The sequence below is a fragment of the Rosa rugosa genome, chromosome 5 (assembly GCF_958449725.1).
Source record: "Rosa rugosa chromosome 5, drRosRugo1.1, whole genome shotgun sequence".
In the NCBI taxonomy this organism is placed as follows: domain Eukaryota; kingdom Viridiplantae; phylum Streptophyta; class Magnoliopsida; order Rosales; family Rosaceae; genus Rosa; species Rosa rugosa.
In genome coordinates this window covers 44,409,464-44,427,614 of record NC_084824.1, presented here as the reverse complement: position 1 = coordinate 44,427,614, position 18,151 = coordinate 44,409,464, and the positions used below count along the sequence as shown (strand labels likewise).

The following is an 18,151-nucleotide window of genomic DNA, read 5'->3' as shown; positions in this document are numbered from 1 at the left end:
GTGTTGCATAGTGGGGGTGGTTCTCATCAAAATTTTGGGTTTCATGATGCGGTGTAGGATCAAGGTTACGGCAATGCTTTTGAAGAACACAATACTGGGAGTTTAAATGGGAGAAATGGATGGGGTTTTTGGAGTGAAAAATTCACTCACTTTGGAGTTACTTTTTGGTGAAGAACGGGGGAAAATGCATGGGGGGTATATTGGACAATTTACAGATTACGTGGCATGCAAAATGCTGAGGTGGTGTGGCTTCGAGTGTCACATTATCAAGTTAAGGACACGAATTGACGGAATGTTAACGGGGTGTACTAATTGGATGAAAATTGTGATGTTAGAGATTATTTAGATTAATTGAGAATGTCAGGGATTGAAACGAAAAAAAGATTAGGGACTAAACATAATTTAATCGAGAGAAATCCATCAGACGGTTCTGGTGTACCAAGCAATTAAAGTGCGGGAAGCGGTCACACTCTCCCAAAATTTAAAATTCAAATCTAGGGATCTTCCGACTCTTCCCGCCCACACCTCACTCCGTTCTTTTCTCCGCTATCAATAATTCCCTTCCCCAAATTTAATTTCTGAGAGGGCCCTATTGCCATTGTTGGGGTTTCTGAATCAGAATCTCCCAAATTCTGCACGCCATGGCCACCAAGCGGAAGACGAGGTCGCTTTCGGCCTCGGCATCGTCTTCTGATTCGAAGAAGGGCGAGCAAACCGATCAGCAGCAGAAGTTAACCAGGAGAGCTGTTGGAGATGGTGACGGCCCCGAGCCCAAGTTCATCGGCCCACCGCTTCAAGACGACGACGCTCGCAAGCGATGGCCCAAGAGCTACGCCGACAAGGTTCAAATTCTCCTCTCCTCTCTCTATTTCTCGGTTACGTTTGGTTTCTCTGAAAATCCTTCTGCAATTTTGTTTACGCGTGGTGATATTGTGGAATTTAATACTCCGAACAATGGTGTGCTAAGTTAACCACACAGTAGTGTCGAATTTACTTTTCTTGTTGACTGAGCTTCTTTTTGTTCATGTTGGTTGATGATTGTATTTGCTGTCTCTGAGGAAGGTGCTTGAGGTGTTTGTACTGGTAATTGCTTTCGTTTTCAGTATTGGAGTCATTAGTGTGTTCAGTAGTGGTTGCAATCCTGTCTTATATAGTCAGTGGAGCAATAAATTCTTAATGTGCCTTGTTGATGATGCTCCAGTGACGAAGCATCACTTCAGAAGAACAAAGGCCGATTGGTGTTCATTGGGAATGGGGATTTGTAGCAATAGCATTACTGTTTAATTTTCATGTTAACACTTCCAAAGAGGTCCCAGTTTATATGATTACCCATTCTAGTATTAAGTATTATGTATTTGCTTCTAAATTCCTAATCCTTTAGTGACTTTTAGATAGGGAATTATACATTTAGTGATTACTTGTAAGTCTATTAGGGTCCTAGGGAACGAAGATAAAGATAACTCATTACCTGTTTTCTCATGTACGTCCTCTATAAAGAAATTGTATGACAAACTAATCCCCTTTTCATTTGTATCAGTCTCTATGATTTGGAGGACTTGGTACAACCTAATGTACGATATCTTGTTTGGATAATTGCTCATGGTAGATAAACATGTGTATTACGGTTCAAAGGATAGGGACCATGTGTTTTCTTTTCTCCTTGTATATATTGTGCAAGAAGAGAGCTTGCAAATACCGACCAGTTTTTTGCTTTGCGGAATGGTGTTTGAGGTTTGGTAGAGTTGGTTGAGGAAAACCAGTTGGAGTTTGGTTCTTTCATTCTGTTATTTTATATTTTACCGAGAAGTTTAAGGTCTTTGGATGTGTGTACCATAGATTATCATAGATTTCAACTTGTGTCTCATATTGCAACCTTAATAAAATACTATGATAAAAAAAAAGATGGGCTAATTATATTTATTTTGTTGTTGGTTTGTCTTGAATTTTAGTATCATTGGTTGTATCCTGTAAAAAGGAAGTCTGTTTAGTTATAAGTTAAGGTGGGTGTACATTTGGAAATTTGTGGCATTCTATGGTATGGGCTAATTGCCTAATCCCATTCAAATGATGGAAATCATAATTAGTTTGTATTCTCATTCGAATATTTGGTTAGTGCAAGTAATAATAATCAATGTAATTCAGTTTCCCAGTTATACCCTTGCATTATTCTTCATTTGATGGGGTTGTTTGATCATATAAACATAATAAATGCACTCCCCAAGGGATGAGGATACCAAAACTTTGAAGCCTCATGGGTTTCAAAGTACTTGTCCTCATGAATATCTCATTTCCTTATAAAAGGTAATGAACTTACAAAAGTGTGAATATCAATAATGGAGTGAAATCTTGTACCTATTCTGAACCTCATTTCTGCAACACCTTACCTCATTGTCAGTTGGTGTGACCGTGTGTGGTTAATCAGAGTGGTGGAAGGTCCCTTTTTTTTTTTTTTTTTAAATTTAATTTCTTATGTAAACAAAATTTACAATCTTTTGGTGGCCTTGAATTACCTGGACCTGAAACTTTAGTTTTTTTATTCTCTTGCTTTCTCTTACATATTTTCTTCTGTTTTATTATTTCAGAAGATGCGGGTATCTGGGCTAAATGGTACAAACAAGTAAGTTTTTGTCTGATTCATTTTTTAAACGAATGCTTTTGTTTGTAGCCTTTGCACTTTCCAAATTGCCTTTTCAATTTTGAAAGCATTATTAGTACATCATTGTTTCTGATATGCATTTTGCTTTTCTTTCTTCCTCACTTTTCTTGTTTGATGTATGGTACAACAGAGATGAAAATTCTGTCCAAGCTAGGTGTCACTATGCCAAAGCAGAGGTGGATGGGATTGTTTACGATCTATATGATGACGCTCACGTAAAAGTGAGTTTGTGTTACACTTTTTCTTTCTAAATTAGTCTTAATATTACTATTGTGAATCTACATAGAGAGCCATTATGTAAACAGAAAATTGAATTTATTATAGAGCATGATGTGTGCTCTTGCAACCAGGTCCAGTACTTTGATCTTTCATTTGTCAGGATCTTCATTAAACAATTTTGTAAAGAAATAGCCGAATGAAAATCAATTAGGCACTTATATCAAAACAATGTTTTCTTCTAAATTTTCAATTCTAAATTACTTAATGATGTCTGATTTTGTGGATTTTTGTAAGAGTTATTTGATATTCTTTTTTGCAGTTTTCCTTAAATATGACTTTAAAATGGAGTCTGGATCCCATAAAAATGTGCACTTAACTAAAGACATGTTTTGGGTTGTGGGGTACCTCCATAATTTTCCAGACTTGCATTCTATATCTGTAACTAAAGATATTATAGTGACAAAATTTTTAAAGTGTTAATTCATGTATAAGAACCCTGTCATAATCAATAGGGCTTCTTGTATATTTCTTTTTCTGTTCCAAAAGAAAACTGTCATAACTTGTTGTCTAATGCTTTTGTTGTGTTTTCTTATTCAGGATCTGACAACTCTTTATATTCATTGGTTATTTTAGGCAAGTGAGGGAGAAGAACCCTACATTTGTAAGGTTCTAGAATTTTTCACTGCAATTGATGGATCAATGTATTTTACTGCACAATGGTACTACCGGGCGCGAGATACTGTAAGATATACCAAAGAATACTGTATATGACTATTCAATTGCAAATACTTTTTATTTACCCATGCTGAAGAAATAATGTGCTATTATTATGTGTTAACTAACATTTATCATTTTTGCTTTCTTTTTTCAGGTCATAAAAGATTGTGCTGTCATGGATCCTAAAAGAATTTTTTTTTCGGAGATTCAAGACACAAACCCTTTGGAATGCCTTCTGGGGAAGCTTAATATTGTCAGATTGCCTTTAGATGTAAGGCTAATGTTTCTATATTCATGCATGTTTGTTTTAGTGCATCTAGATCCAGCAGAAATTAACTACCTTTTTTTCTTCTCCCTAGGTCGATTTTGATGGAAAAAGTAAATTGATTCCAGAGTGTGACTACTATTGCGATACAAAATATTTGTTACCTTATTCAAGTTTTGTCAATTTGCCAGCAGGTTATTGGTTGTTTCAAAATATTGGTTTTTACATCATTTGGTATGAGCCTGTGTACACAATGGTTAGTTTTATGTTGACATGGCACTGTCTGTTTTGACCTTGCAGAAATTGTGCTGGCCGGAATTGATACCTCTTCCGCAATTTCTAATGGCGTTAATTCTGAACTTCCACAAGGTTGCTCCAGTAGAGAGTCTAGTAAACCAGAAGTCAGATTGCTAGATTTATATTCTGGCTGTGGCGCAATGTCGACTGGCCTATGCCTTGGTGCATGTTCTGCTGGCGTTAATCTTGTTACTGTAAGTCCTAGTTTTATGTTTGTTCAAATTGCTAAAGTGTGTGTGTATGTAATTTTTTGGGACAAGGATAAAATGTATTAATAGCATTTTCTAGCAACATACAAGTAGTCCCAATAAACTTTACTCACTGGCTAGTGTCAGTTCACCAATTTGCTGTATGTAGCAAAATTTTCGATCTCTAAACTTGCTAGGTATCAATTTACACAGAAGCACATTGAATAAAGAAAGAAGAAAATTGGTGAAAGGAAAATTTTAAAATTAACTTCTATTTTCTCCATTCATAAAAATCATATTATTTTTTGTTTTATATTGGTTTTTTATTTTTACTTTTAATTAAGAAAACCAATAAAAAAACACTTTATCTGCGTGATAGCGTAAGTCGCTTGATTTTATTCTTCAATCATCTTATTTAAACCCCCAATGTTGTCACATGTTGCTTTTCCTTTCCTTATTGTCCTGCATCATGTAGTTATCCCTTTTCTTGTATCATTGGCACTTTCCTATATGTATTTTGTTGATCTATTAAATATGATCTTAATATTCTGTTATTGTTTCCTTTTTTCTTTTACTTTTGTTGAAGGGTTTATATACACTATTAGCTCACATCTATTACTATGTTACTTGTATCTTACAGAAATGGGCAGTTGATGTGAACAAGCATGCTTGTGAAAGTCTGAAGTTTAACCATCCTGAAACAATGGTATTGTTAATATCATTATTTTATAACAAATTTGGTGCCTTTTTTTTCTTTTCAAATCATGTTATTCCCTGTCTAATTCACATTTTGTATCAGGTTCGGAATGAATCTGCCGAAGATTTTCTTTCATTGCTAAAACAATGGGAACAACTCTGCATCTGTTTTAACTTTGTCGGAACAAATGAATCAGAGAAGCATGGGTTCAATTTCTTCTTTAAAACAGAAGATACTGAAGATGAAGATGAAATAATTGACACTGATAATGAAGCTTCGGAAGTCTATGAAGTAGCACAAGTACTAGAAATATGTTATGGTGATCCCAACCATATCAAAGAGAGGGGATTGTACTGTAAGGTATCAGATTTGATATCCTAAATCATACTGATTCATGAAACACTAATGTAGCATGTCATGTATCATTGATGTGTACTGATTTTCTATTCGACTTCAGCAAGACATTTCAATCATTAGTTATGAATACTTGTTTTGTGATGCATGTTGCCTAGATCCGGTGGAAGGGCTATGGTGCTGATGAGGACACCTGGGAGCCTATTGAGGAACTGAGGTATACAACATGATACTATTTCTCATCTTGTTGCACTGCAATCTCTGGCATATATTTTACGCATACGTGTGCATGAATCCTATTTTGATGTCTGGGTATCCTAAAAGGAAAATACTCATTTTTATTTGTCAAACAGTCATTGTAAAGAGCGGGTACAAGAGTTTGTTTCTCAGGGTTATTCATCAAACCTATTGCCCTTACCTGTAAGTTAGTAATTTTTCCGTCTTTGGATCTTCAATTTAGAATTAGAAATGTTTCTATTGATTGACTGATGCTTATTTAAATTTGTTCTGAAGATATCTATCCTCTTCATATAGGGTGATGTGGATGTGATCTGTGGTGGACCACCATGCCAAGGAATAAGTGGATTTAACAGGTTTAGGAACGAAGAAGATCCATTGGATGATGAAAAAAACAAACAATTGAAAGTTTTCATGGATTTAGTTCAGTACCTTAAGCCCAAGCACGTTTTAATGGAAAATGTGGTTGACCTTGTGAAATTTGCTGATGGGTTCCTTGGTCGTTATGCATTGGGACGTCTTGTTCACATGAACTATCAAGCAAGGATGGGCATCATGGCAGCTGGGGCATATGGACTTCCGCAGTTTCGTTTGCGTATCTTTATGTGGGGAGCCCGGCCTACTGAGGTATGATGTGGTTGAATTATTTACTTTTATAACTCTGTTTTTGCATCTCATTGGCTAATTGACTCTTTGAATTTTCCAGAGGTTGCCTCAATATCCATATCCGACACACGATGTCGTAGTAAGGGGTTGTATACCTACTGAATTTGAGGTATGAGGCTAGATATTGATGTTTTGACTTGTTTATGTTGTTTAAAAAAAAAAAAAAAAAGCTTCTGCAATGAAGGTAAATGTTTGTACTTTAACTTGTGTGTTGTATTACTGCAGAGAAATACTGTCGCTTACGATGAGGGTCATAATGTCAAACTAGAGAAAAAGCTCTTCCTGGCGGATGCGATTTCTGATCTCCCCCCTGTAAAGTCCTTTTCTCTTCTTCCTTTGTTATCTTATGACTCAATCTCTCTGTCTGCTTATATTTTATCCATCTTGTTTTGTTTAGGTTGAGAATAGTGAAAACCAGGATGAAATGCCCTATGGGGAACCTCCCCAAACAGATTTTCAGAAGTGTATCAGACTCAGCAAGAATTGTAAGATGGGATGATTGAAAACAAAAATCACATCATTAAACTATTTAAGTTTTTTCATTGTTTGCATTTAGTATAACTAATTATCATTTCTGTCATATGATGGATAAGTAGTGTGATACTTGGTGGGTTGTGTTTTGTTGGTGAGAAGAATGTCTGCACATTTTATTACTGGAGGATGTTTGTCACTGTTTATAAGGAAACATTAGAAAAGATAAAATCAGAAAACTGACTATAGAAGTTGGAAAAGTGGCCATGGAAAAAATCTTAACTCTGTATCATCCAATTAAATTGTCCTTGCATGTCTTATCTATTACTTTATAGAGTACTCTGTCACCTAGATGTTCATAATAATTATAGCTCAGTCAAATTGTTTGGTGGAGGTGCAAATAGGTTGTAATTGTTTTAGAATTGTCAGGGCCAGTGGTAAAAGGAAATAAAGATATACATATTATTGTCCTGAAGAGGTTCCACGTATGTGTTGACCAAACTATAACTTATCCGTGTCTTTGTTCTTGAAACAGATATGCTGCAGCTTTCAGTCAGTGAACCCTGGAATGAGACGCTATATGATCATCGTCCATTAAAGCTGAACGAAGATGATTATGCACGTGTCTGCCTAGTACCTAAGAAAAAGGTGAGTTTCTTATTAGATGCATATGCATTTTCCTTGTCAACTGATAGATTCCTTTCCTACTATCTTGTCATCTTATGTTGGTTTACAAGTTTTAATTTGTTTTCAATAGGGTGGGAACTTTAGAGATCTACTAGGTGTTCATGTGCGTGGTGGTGTAGTGGAGTGGGATCCTGATGTAGACAGAGAGTATTTGGATTCGGGGAAACCATTGGTAAATATATACCTTCCAAAATTCTTTTTGCAACTTCTATTGTTTGGAGGTCAAATTACTTGCGACTTCACTATTTGAATGTCATGGCATTATGATCGTAGGTACCTAATTATGCTGTGAGTTTCAGGAATGGGACTTCAAAAAAGTAAGTGTTCTCTCTTTTTGATGCCTGGTTGAATGGTACTCAAGTAGATGTTCATTATCCTTGATTCCCTGTCAACTTTTGTAGGCCTTTTGCTCGGTTGTGGTGGGATGAGACTGTACCAACAGTTGTTACACGGGCTGAGCCACATAATCAGGTATACTCCATTCCTATAACATTAACACATTTCTATCTATATATGCAATCATATCATTATTTGTGGTACGGTTAACCTTAATTCTCTTATAGGCGATTCTGCATCCTGAACAAGATAGAGTGTTGTCAATTCGTGAGAATGCACGTCTACAAGGCTTTCCAGACTACTATAAGCTTAGTGGTCCAGTAAAGCAGAGGTAATGTTTCCATCATGTTACTTGATTCAGGTTTAAAGAGTATTACAAGATTGAACTCTTGCATCAATAGATGGGCGGTGTTTTATATCTAATGTTTTAACATTGTTTCAGGTACATTCAAGTCGGCAATGCTGTTGCAGTTCCCGTTTCAAGGTCATTAGGATACGCGTTAGGTCGTGCGGTTAGAGGTATCTCGGACGATGAACCACTATTTACTTTGCCTGAGAAGTTCCCTTACCCTCCGGAGCAGATTCCTCTTGTGTGATGGACAGGATGGGTCACAGCGTTATAAGAAAGTATAGCCAGTTTATGTTAAAATGTCGGTGCCCTTTTGTGAACAATAGCTCAATGGTAAGTCAGATTGTTGACTCAAGTTTTGTTCTGCTGAGTAACTGTTATGTTAAAGGGGAATTATAAAAAGCAATCATATTGAATTGATTATAGGGATAATTTCATCCATATTACTTTCTGATTATTAGATATTACCCTATTAATGAGAAATATTACATTTCTGTGTATTCTCTCTGAAGGATACTTGACCTTATACATCCTATTCTTTCTTTCTCTTATGCAAATGCAAACGATGGCACGCTTCATCATTTTCTTCCAAATTTCCTTGATGCAATTTTTGCATTCACACCATGTATGGATTGCAAAATTGCTTCTACATTTGCTGCACCAGGATTCTACATGAAAGGTAAATGGCTCCTAAGCAAAATCAAATTTAACTACTTAATCGTTTTAACTTTTTGTAGGATAGCTTTTAGGTTCTTATTAGTGAACCTGCTGGTTCAATCCTATTTTAAGTTCGTCCTAGGTACCTTGCATTTTCTTGGCCCGAACGATGTATAGCACATAATCATAGCTCGATTTACAAGAAGATTTAAAACTTTTTGGCATACATGTTTAATAAATGGATTTACCATAATCACTCGGTTTGGTGGGCAAGACTATAGTCATTTGCCTTGTTTGGAATTGCTTCTGACATCGAGATCAACATAAAAGCTTTAGCATTTAGACAAAAGTTGGAAGTCTTTTTTAGGGTTTAGTTTTTTTAGAATCATGAAAGCGCACTTCTTGGTGGTTAGAACCACTTCAAGAAAAGGTGTGCTCTCCCCTTCATTCACAAAAAGTTCTTGGTTGAAGGGGACTCTTCTCTAGTTATCAATTGCATCAAGAAAAGGTGTGACACTCCCTGGCATTTGAGATCTCTGATCAGAGACATTATTTTGCTTTCAAGATCTTTCGACAGCCATGTCTTCCGAGAAGCAAACTTCCTTGCGGACGCGATTACGTTGACAGGTCATGGCCTCTCAGCTCCAAAGTTTTAACTTAGGGCTAGTTTGGGATTGCTGTGACTTTTTAAAAAAACTGCTGCTGCTGTGTTGTGAGAATAATTAGCTGTGAATTAAAATAGTTTCGTGTTTGGTAAATAATATTTTTAAAAGTGCTGTCAGTACATAAAACAACTGCAAAATGTGTTTTAATCCACAGCAGCTTCTAAAAGCAACCTCTAGGCTGCTTCTAAAATCTGCTGCCAGTGACCTATAACTTTCAATTAAAGCTGTTTTTTATTTATTACCAAACATAATAAAATCTAAAATTTTGAACAAAAGCTGATTTTTTTAAAAGCGAAGCAATCCCAAACGGGGCCTTAATCAGCTGGCTCCTTCTACCATTCCGACGTTCAACTTGGATCAGCTTAGTATAGGCTGCCCAAGGAGTTTCTCCTTGTAATTTTCATTTTCTTCTAATTAAAAAAAACATTTCAAGTGCTTTTACGGTTCTACCAAAAAGCACTAAATTTTCTATGTTCTTCTACTAAAACGGCGTCCAATGAACGGACTCTGTAACCATAACTAGAAGCAATTTCAAATAACTATCTCAATTGATGAGAGAGTTATTGGCTCCGTTTGAAATTGACTTTGAAATTTTTGACCCATCTAAGTTAGAAGTATTTTTTTTTGTCATAAATATATATACTTCTTTTTTCAGTAGCACCACAAGTGCTTTTACAAAAACACTAATATGCTTCTCCTGCTAGCTACCTTCCTCTTCTATATTTTCCTTTCAACCTTTCCCACTCAAGAAACTAGGAAGCCTTTGGGTTCCCCTTGACAAAGTCAAAAAAAAAAAAAAACAAAGGACACGTGGATTTCACTACCACTTCAAACTTAAAATTTATTACATTGAATAACTAATTCTATATTTTCCATGTTTGCCATTTACAATCTTTTTATATATATTTTTGCAGGTTTTTTTCTTTTCTTTTTTTCTTTTTTGAGTTTATAAAACATGAAACTATAATTTTTGTTTTTCCAAAGAATTCAAAAAAAAAAAAAAAACTCACAATAAAATTTACATAAAAAAAAACTATTATAATTGACCCAATTTCTAATCTATAATGATTGACATCCACAAGTAACATCTCATAATTAATCAAGTTTTAATCTCATACGGCAGTAAATATATAAACAAAGAATTGTGGGTACGGACAAATGGTGCAGTGATAAATCAAAAGCTAAGTTGGTTTGAAATGACTCAACAATGTATATCAAATTTTGTCATGATAAATCTAGAGGAACCAATTTCAAAGGTTGAAATTATTTCGAGGAAAAACTGTCACATGGTGAAGACTTAATTATTGTATACAAAATTGTCAATATGAAAAGACCTTCATATACTACCTACCCCAATAAAAACAGGTTGTTTTCTACACCAAATAGAAAACCCTCAATATGTATAAGAACCCTTGAGAATGACCAAAGAGGAATGACAGCTATCTTCCTCTTCTACCTTTTCCTTTCGACCTTTCCCACTCAACAAATGACGCGTGGATTCTAGTACCACTTCAAACTCAAAATTTATTACATTGAATAACTAATTCTATATTTTCCATGTTTGCCATTTACAATCTTTTATATATACTTTTGCATTTATAACTTTTCACTAGTTTTTTGTTTTCTTTTCTGAGTTTTTTTTTATAGAGAATTTGGGTGTCAATCCATTAATATCAAAGGTAGATAACATTACAAAGAACAATTCACCCAAAAGGAGGGCTACGACAAGATTGAACCCAAAAATTAGGGAACCAGCCCTATGGTCAAAACTGAATGAAACAATATAACTAGGGCAACCTAAAATGCAACATCATCCTAAGATTAAGACCAAAGCTAGTAACCTGACACTACTAGAGAAAGTGCCGAAACAGAACCAAGCACTAAACCTAATTTATTTCTTGAAACCCTAGAGAACAATGCAAGCTTAAAAACCTAAACAAAGCTAGATTTAAAAAAACTCACAATAAACCCAGAAAAGAAACAATTAAAAAATAAAAAATTAATTAAGAAAAAAGAAATGCAAAATAAATTAAACATCCTACAAAATCAAACCAGAAATATACAAAGAAAAAAAATGTGAGACATTTATTAGAAAGGTAGATATGAAAAAAATAGAATTAATTATTCAATGTAATAAATATTAAATTTAAAGTAATGGTGAAATCTGAATTATTCACGTGTCATTTGTTGAGTGAGAAAAGTTGATGAAGAAAGGCATCTAATATTTATTTGTTCTTCAAATAGTTTAACATAACAGAACTTACGCTGGTCAGCAACAACAAAAAAATGGAGAGGCGCAGCAAAAGAAAACGGAAACCGGAATCCGACGCCGCCGTCAGTGAAGACACCACCGCCTTCGCCGTCTTACTCTCCGCCCTCTCATCTCAAAACCCCGACTCCCACCGCCCCTTACTCACCAAATGCCTCAACAAACTCCGCCGCTCCTTCCACAGCCCCCTCCTCTCTCTCCTCCCCACTCTCCTCACCCGCACCTCCGCTTCCCTCGCCTCCCGCGCCGCCGACATGGTGGGCTCCGCCGCCCTCGAGTCCCTCGACATGAACCGCACCATCGCTTCCGACGCTGACATCATCCATGCCTTGCTCTCCAGGTGCTCCGTCTCCGCCTGCAATGCTCTTCTCGATTTGTGCACTACTTGGGTCGGACGACGCCGTTTGATCGAGTTCTCTGTTCTTCCGACGATTCTGTGAGTCTCTCTCAGTACTCATCTCAATTTCCTTCCTTGTTTCTTTGTTCTTGTTTTTCAGTAATTTTTACTTTTTTATTTTTTATTTTTATGATAGATTTCGGTTTCTTCGGGTTCGTAAATATTCAACAATTTCAGTTACTGTGTGCTCTGCCTCTGGGGATAGCAAAGATGTAAACTCTGTTAGTGTAGGATTTAAGATGGATGAAGTTTCTGTGTTGATTCTCAATTCTGCAATTATTCTCATCAATACCTGTGACATTGAACAATTGGATAAAATCCCGGGACACCTATCGCAAGCTTTCTTTGCATTTATGAGGAATCTGTGGGCGAATGTGCGAAATGCAATGTCACTCGCAAGCCCTTTGGATTCTACACCAGGGGGAGACTTGTATATTAGCAACATTAGAGTTGGTCATGTGGCCGAAAGCCTGTTCAGGCTTTCCATTTGTGCGTCTCGGCTCGTCACGCCTTTGCCTTTTCGTGTGGTTGAGAGACGTGTATTTGGTTTCACTGAGTCGGGTTTTAGAGGTTTTATGTCTAACCACTGGGAGGTATCGCCATTTCTTGTGAGGAGGCTGTCAGCTGGGGTGAAAATTGAGGAGGATGATTTTTTCGGCCCATTATCAGTGAATTTGGTGGGAGCATATCCTTCTTTTCTTTCGTCAATCCTTCCAGGGATGGTTTCTTGTCTTCCGATTTCTTCAGACGAGTTAAATATCCTTGCATTTCTGGAAGAGGCGCAGAGCAAATTGGGTTGTCCTCTAATTTACCAGCAGGACATTCGGGTTGTTAAAACGAAAAGCAAGAAGGAGGTGCATTTCTTTGTGGACAGTCTGGCATCTTGCTGCATAAAGGATCCTCATTGTCTTAGTGCCGAGGATGTTTCAAAATGCGAAGAAGCATATAAAGACGGTTATACAGTTGCGTTACGCGGAATGGAGTTCCGGTTTGACAGTGTTGCTGCTATTGCAGAAGGATTAGCATCTGTTTTTGGTCAACCATCTGTAGGTGCTAATATGTACTTGACACCACCAAATTCTCAGGGCTTGGCTTGTCACTATGATGACCACTGTGTGTTTGTATGCCAACTTGTTGGGACTAAGAAATGGAGAGTTTCTTCTCAGTCAAATGTTCAGTTACCTCGATTGTATGACCCTCTTGATAGCCTACATGGTTCAGAAGTTCAGAATTCAATGGGTGACTGCAAACAATATTTGCTTAGGGAAGGTGATATTTTGTATATCCCCAGAGGTGTTCTTCATGAGGCATGCACTGAGAATGTTAGTCTTGATGGGTCTGCTAGCTGTTCCTTACACATTACACTTGGTATCGAGGTTGAACCTCCTTTCGAGTAAGTATGAATTGACATTGTATTCACATTACACTTGATGGGTCTTGCTTTTTCTTGGGTCAAATTTATGCTTGAAAGCACTTGTAAATACCATGCATTGGTAAGTCTTAACAGTTCAGTGACCATTGGACCATTACTTACCATTCACAGAGTCATAGTTTACTGCTCTGCTTATGTGGGTTTAGATGTCTTTTCCTCATACGAAAGATTGTGCACTGTGTCGATATTATTTAATGGGTGTGTGGGATTCTTATATCAAAGTGCATCCCAGGTAGAGTACCCTACTGAGAACAGGAATAGTTTCCTGAATAATTTGTCATTACATACTGAAAATTTTCAGGGTTATTAAGGCACCTTATCATCAAGTCATGTAATAAGATATACATAGAGAGATTGATGATCTGCCCTTAATATCTTGTGGGCACAAATGATTCCTTTTTCCACAATTTAATTTTTATGTTAATAACATCTTCAGAATTCTCAGTGCATGAGATTATCTAGAGTCCTACTGACTGCATCCCTACCACTCTACCCAATAGCTGTAATTGACTGTAATGCAATTTTCTGACATTACATATGAGATTGTCCTAAGTGCCTATGCAATCCTCTCATGCAATTTTCAATTTTTTTTTTTTTTTTGTTTTTGAATATTTTCTCTTTGATTTGGCTCTATACTTTTGTGTTTCTCCTTCCTGGAATGCCATTTTGCTAATATGCTTTGATGCAGATTAACTTCATTTGGTGCTTCATCTCACATTTCATATGACTGTTAATGTATATATTGGAAAATCTTTTGATTGGCTGAGTGATCCTTTTACAACTATTTTCTGACAATGAACTCAACATTGCATGTGGACTGATCCACATTCAAGACCAAATGATATGGTATGCATTAATGGAAAGTTGGAAACCTTTTTCCTATTAGACAGAGAGACAACTTATTGGACCCATGTCAATAAGAAGGCTGCTGCCTGTTGTCTTTAGTTTGTGTAGTATTTAAGCAGATTCCAGTCTTACTGTGAAATTTTTTTCTAATCTTTTGTACATTACTCTGTGTACATAGAATAATACTATTCAAACTGTACACACACACACACACACACACACACACACACTTCCCAATTGGTGATTATGTGTGTTATAACATATAAACTATTAGTAAAGGGAAATGAAAACATACATTGATCGTGGAACTAAATATTTACTCTCCTAGTGTATCTCTATATTCTTATAAGATATGGATTGAAGAAAGTGAAGTTGATTTATGATTGTGTAATTGTGTTTCTACTTTCTAGTGATGGCTTGTGTACAGAATGTGTGGTTGAAGTGTTAATTTGAATCTGCTGAAAGTTTCAACTTTTAGCATGATGTCAATGCAAACCTTGTATTAAATCAGAGTAGAAGTGTAAAGATTTGATTTCAAACCAGTAGAATATGTTGGTTGCTCTTGTATCAAAAGTTTTAATTTTTTTGTGTTTCTTTTAAAAAAAATTCAGATGACATGACAAATTGTCTATAAATCACAGTCATATATGATTACTTGATGAACATTAGTACTCAACTCTGCTAGGCTCTCACATACTGTGCTTTATTCTAATACAGGTGGGAAGGATTTGTTCATGTTGCATTCTTCAGTTGGTACCAGAAGCAAAAACAAGTTAACAATTCTTTTGAGTCTTCATCTGGAACCATTCATGATATATCTGCGAATCTCTTCCATGTTGCCATTGGGTTGCTAGGTGATTCTGATCCTATCTTTAGGAAGGCTTGCTTGGTTGCTTCAATCTTTTCCAGTTCACATACAAATAACTGGCTTGATTTAAACCAGAGAATCATCTTCTCTCAGCTGATTGATAAAATTAGTACTCAGACAAGGTTCTTGGAAATGTTCAGGAGCATAGAATTAGCAGTCCAGGAAAACAAGGATTCCTTACAACGAATTAAATGGCTCGGTTTTCTCAATCTGGATAAGGAAAGCAGTCTAAATCATGACCAGAATATGCCTTTCATGGGGATGAAAAATTTATTGTCATTATGTATTCAACACAAAGACAATGTAGAAGCTGCATTCCAGCAGCTTAAATCTGGGTTCTGTGAAAACGTGATATTTGAGGATGCAATAGTTAGTTATAAGTTACTGTTAGATAAATACAGGAATGTCAGAAAGCAGTATATGAATGGAATGGTTTCACTGCACCATCAATTGTGATGTATCTTACATTTTTTCTTCCTCCATACCCCACTATATATTACTGTGTCTGTATTTGTTCTTAATCAGTTCCGACAGGATGGAGAGCTGATGGACAGGAATGGATCAGCTACCTTGGTCAAACATGATACTAGATGTTAGAAGCAGATCTATATCAAAGATGGCCGGTTAATGATTACCATACCATGCTTTTCTTGAACTATAGCTCAAAACGTTATGTCATCACCTTCCTGGGTTTTACACATTTTACACATATGAGAGAAAAGCTATGTTGGTGTGGAGGAACCATGAAAAAGAAACACGAGTAACTTATGGACTGTTTCATCAATATCACTTATTATTTCATATATAGCCTAGAAATATATGAGTACAACACCGCATAAACCACAAAGAAGAAGAAGTTTCTATGGTTTGGAGTGTCTGGGTGTTGGAGTCGGATGAGTAGTCACTCCATGGTAATCAATCTGGTAAACAATATCGTCTATATTACTATTGATACTTGCATATTTGTTTGAAACTGGATTCTCTTGGACCATCGATGTTTCCGATTCTCCATCAATGACCTGCATTTAGCACAACCTTGATGATGGTTTTTCATGACACTAGAACACAAATACAATTATGTACTACAAAGGTTTATTTTGAGGAGGTCGGAACTTCAAAATAAAATTAATCTGTATGCACATAACTGCAGATACATTGGCCTTGGGCAAAACTAATTCGAAATGCCTAAAAATTTGGAAGCAGATAGACTATTATTCATGAATTAGAAGCCCTACCTTGATCTTTGGATTTTCATGTTTCTTGTTGGTGAATGACATGCTCAATTTCCTTATTGGTTGTCTTCCTTGGAGAATACTCAGAGACACAGAAGAGGAACACATGTTATGGGAAGAGAGATAAAGAACTGTAGTAAGGAAACAGAACAGAACTATACGCAAACTTTTCATTGTTCTGACAATGAAAACATATCCTTGGGGAGAGAAAAATTAGAGCACCAAGTATATATAGACCATTGTAGTGATTGAGTGAGAGAGAGAGAGAGAGAGGATATGAATTATTGATCAAGTGGTAGGGAAACACGTCTGAGCCCATGCTTGTGATTCTGTTGCTGATGAAAATGAAAGAGAGAGAGAGAGAGAGATCAACTCAGAAGGGTATAGACAGCATCGTCTTTCCTAACTTTCTCTGAATGACAACACTCACTTGTGGCTTCTAAAATCTCTCTGTAAAGGGGAGCCATTCACCTCTGGTGTTGCAGAGTAGGTAAGGGAAAGAAACTGATTTCACGTTTGTGTTTCATATCAAACAAAGCCTCTCACGATTCAATCATTCTCCATGTCTTGTCTTCACCAATAAGGACCATATTCTGGTCATATCATTCCTTGGCTGTTGCCCCACTCTTTATTTCTCACTCGGTATTTTAGACGGATAATTGAGTAAGGAAATTTTAGAGTCGAAAGCCGTTAGGTTGTAAATTAGTGAGCTAATCTAACTAGAGCATTATAGACAACCCCATTTTAAACGCATGTAATTAAGTAATCTTGTTTCCTTGAGATGCAATTCTTGTGGTTTTATTATCAATGTAAAGCCATGGTAACGAACTAACGATGGTATACATGAGTCTTTTTACTGTTTTCCTCATGGGTTAACTTACCAAACAATGCGCATCTCATTTACACTGCCTGCAGAGTGCAGACGCATGACCTCTTGGAATATGTGTGACTGTGAGAGACATCTGACGGGTAATTGTTGTTTTTCCTTGTTACTGAACTCAGCTATGGCACTTCCCATAATTGTCTGTACTCCATCCCTTTCCTGCAGATACTCCAAAACTTTAACCGGAAATTGATGAAACGCCTACATAGGAGTCACTGATACACCTTTGCGGACGAATTATTTGTCGACAAAACTCTCCCATAGAATTGTAGAAAACAGAAAGTGATATACCTTCGCTGACAAATTTGTTATTAGTCTCTCTTAAAAATATATAAAATATAAACGAGACACACCTTAGCTGAGTGAAAAACCGTCAGTAAGAGCCGCTAATAAAATAAAAAGGACCAGACCTGATTTATATCATAGAATTCGAATAACAAATACAGATTACACTGAAATAGTGATTTTTTTGGTATTCTTTTGTACCTAATGAATACAGTGTTAGTTATTCTAAATACCAATAGGTAATAGTTCACCGGTTACTTTGTTGTGAACTTTTTGAGGTGGCACATGGTTTTTTGTTTTGTTTTGTTTTTTTTTTTTTTTCCAAAGGTAAAATTCATTGAAATATTAGCAATAGATATGCTTAAAGGAAAAAATTGGGAGCGGATAAGAGCCAAACGTGACTTGAAACTAAGTTATAGGCATAACAAATAAGAAGATGTACTACACCACTGATCGTTTGATTACAAGAGAAATAAAG

The 18,151-nt window shown here is 36.2% G+C and overlaps 2 protein-coding genes and 1 long non-coding RNA gene across 4 annotated transcripts; 2 read left to right on the top strand and 1 right to left on the bottom strand.

The window, feature by feature from the left end:
* Positions 1-512: 512 nt before the first annotated feature.
* On the top strand, positions 513-8,650 carry LOC133710038 (DNA (cytosine-5)-methyltransferase CMT3-like). 2 transcript variants are annotated; one of them, XM_062136010.1, is made up of 21 exons: positions 513-842; positions 2,583-2,617; positions 2,787-2,877; positions 3,509-3,616; positions 3,747-3,863; positions 3,952-4,051; positions 4,158-4,348; positions 4,983-5,048; positions 5,142-5,399; positions 5,552-5,610; positions 5,747-5,813; positions 5,928-6,257; positions 6,337-6,405; positions 6,522-6,608; positions 6,694-6,781; positions 7,303-7,415; positions 7,525-7,626; positions 7,728-7,771; positions 7,856-7,925; positions 8,018-8,121; positions 8,233-8,650. In XM_062136010.1, exons 1-21 carry the CDS (start codon positions 642-644, stop codon positions 8,384-8,386), a joined length of 2,454 nt encoding a protein of 817 aa, XP_061991994.1. In that variant the 5' UTR covers positions 513-641; the 3' UTR covers positions 8,387-8,650. The 2 variants fall into 2 exon arrangements, with proteins under 2 accessions (XP_061991994.1, XP_061991995.1); XM_062136011.1 differs by lacking the exons at positions 513-842; positions 2,583-2,617 and having other exon boundaries at positions 2,791-2,877; positions 3,473-3,616.
* Positions 8,651-11,722: 3,072 nt separating this feature from the next.
* Positions 11,723-15,738, top strand: LOC133710699 (uncharacterized). The gene is made up of 3 exons (XM_062136833.1): positions 11,723-12,166; positions 12,264-13,520; positions 15,123-15,738. Exons 1-3 carry the CDS (start codon positions 11,748-11,750, stop codon positions 15,727-15,729), a joined length of 2,283 nt encoding a protein of 760 aa, XP_061992817.1. The 5' UTR covers positions 11,723-11,747; the 3' UTR covers positions 15,730-15,738.
* Positions 15,739-16,038: 300 nt separating this feature from the next.
* On the bottom strand, positions 16,039-17,018 carry LOC133710700 (uncharacterized). Its single transcript, XR_009846812.1, has 2 exons — positions 16,509-17,018; positions 16,039-16,292 (listed from the first exon to the last, which is right to left on the bottom strand). It is a non-coding gene; the product is annotated as an uncharacterized LOC133710700 (long non-coding RNA).
* Positions 17,019-18,151: the final 1,133 nt, after the last annotated feature.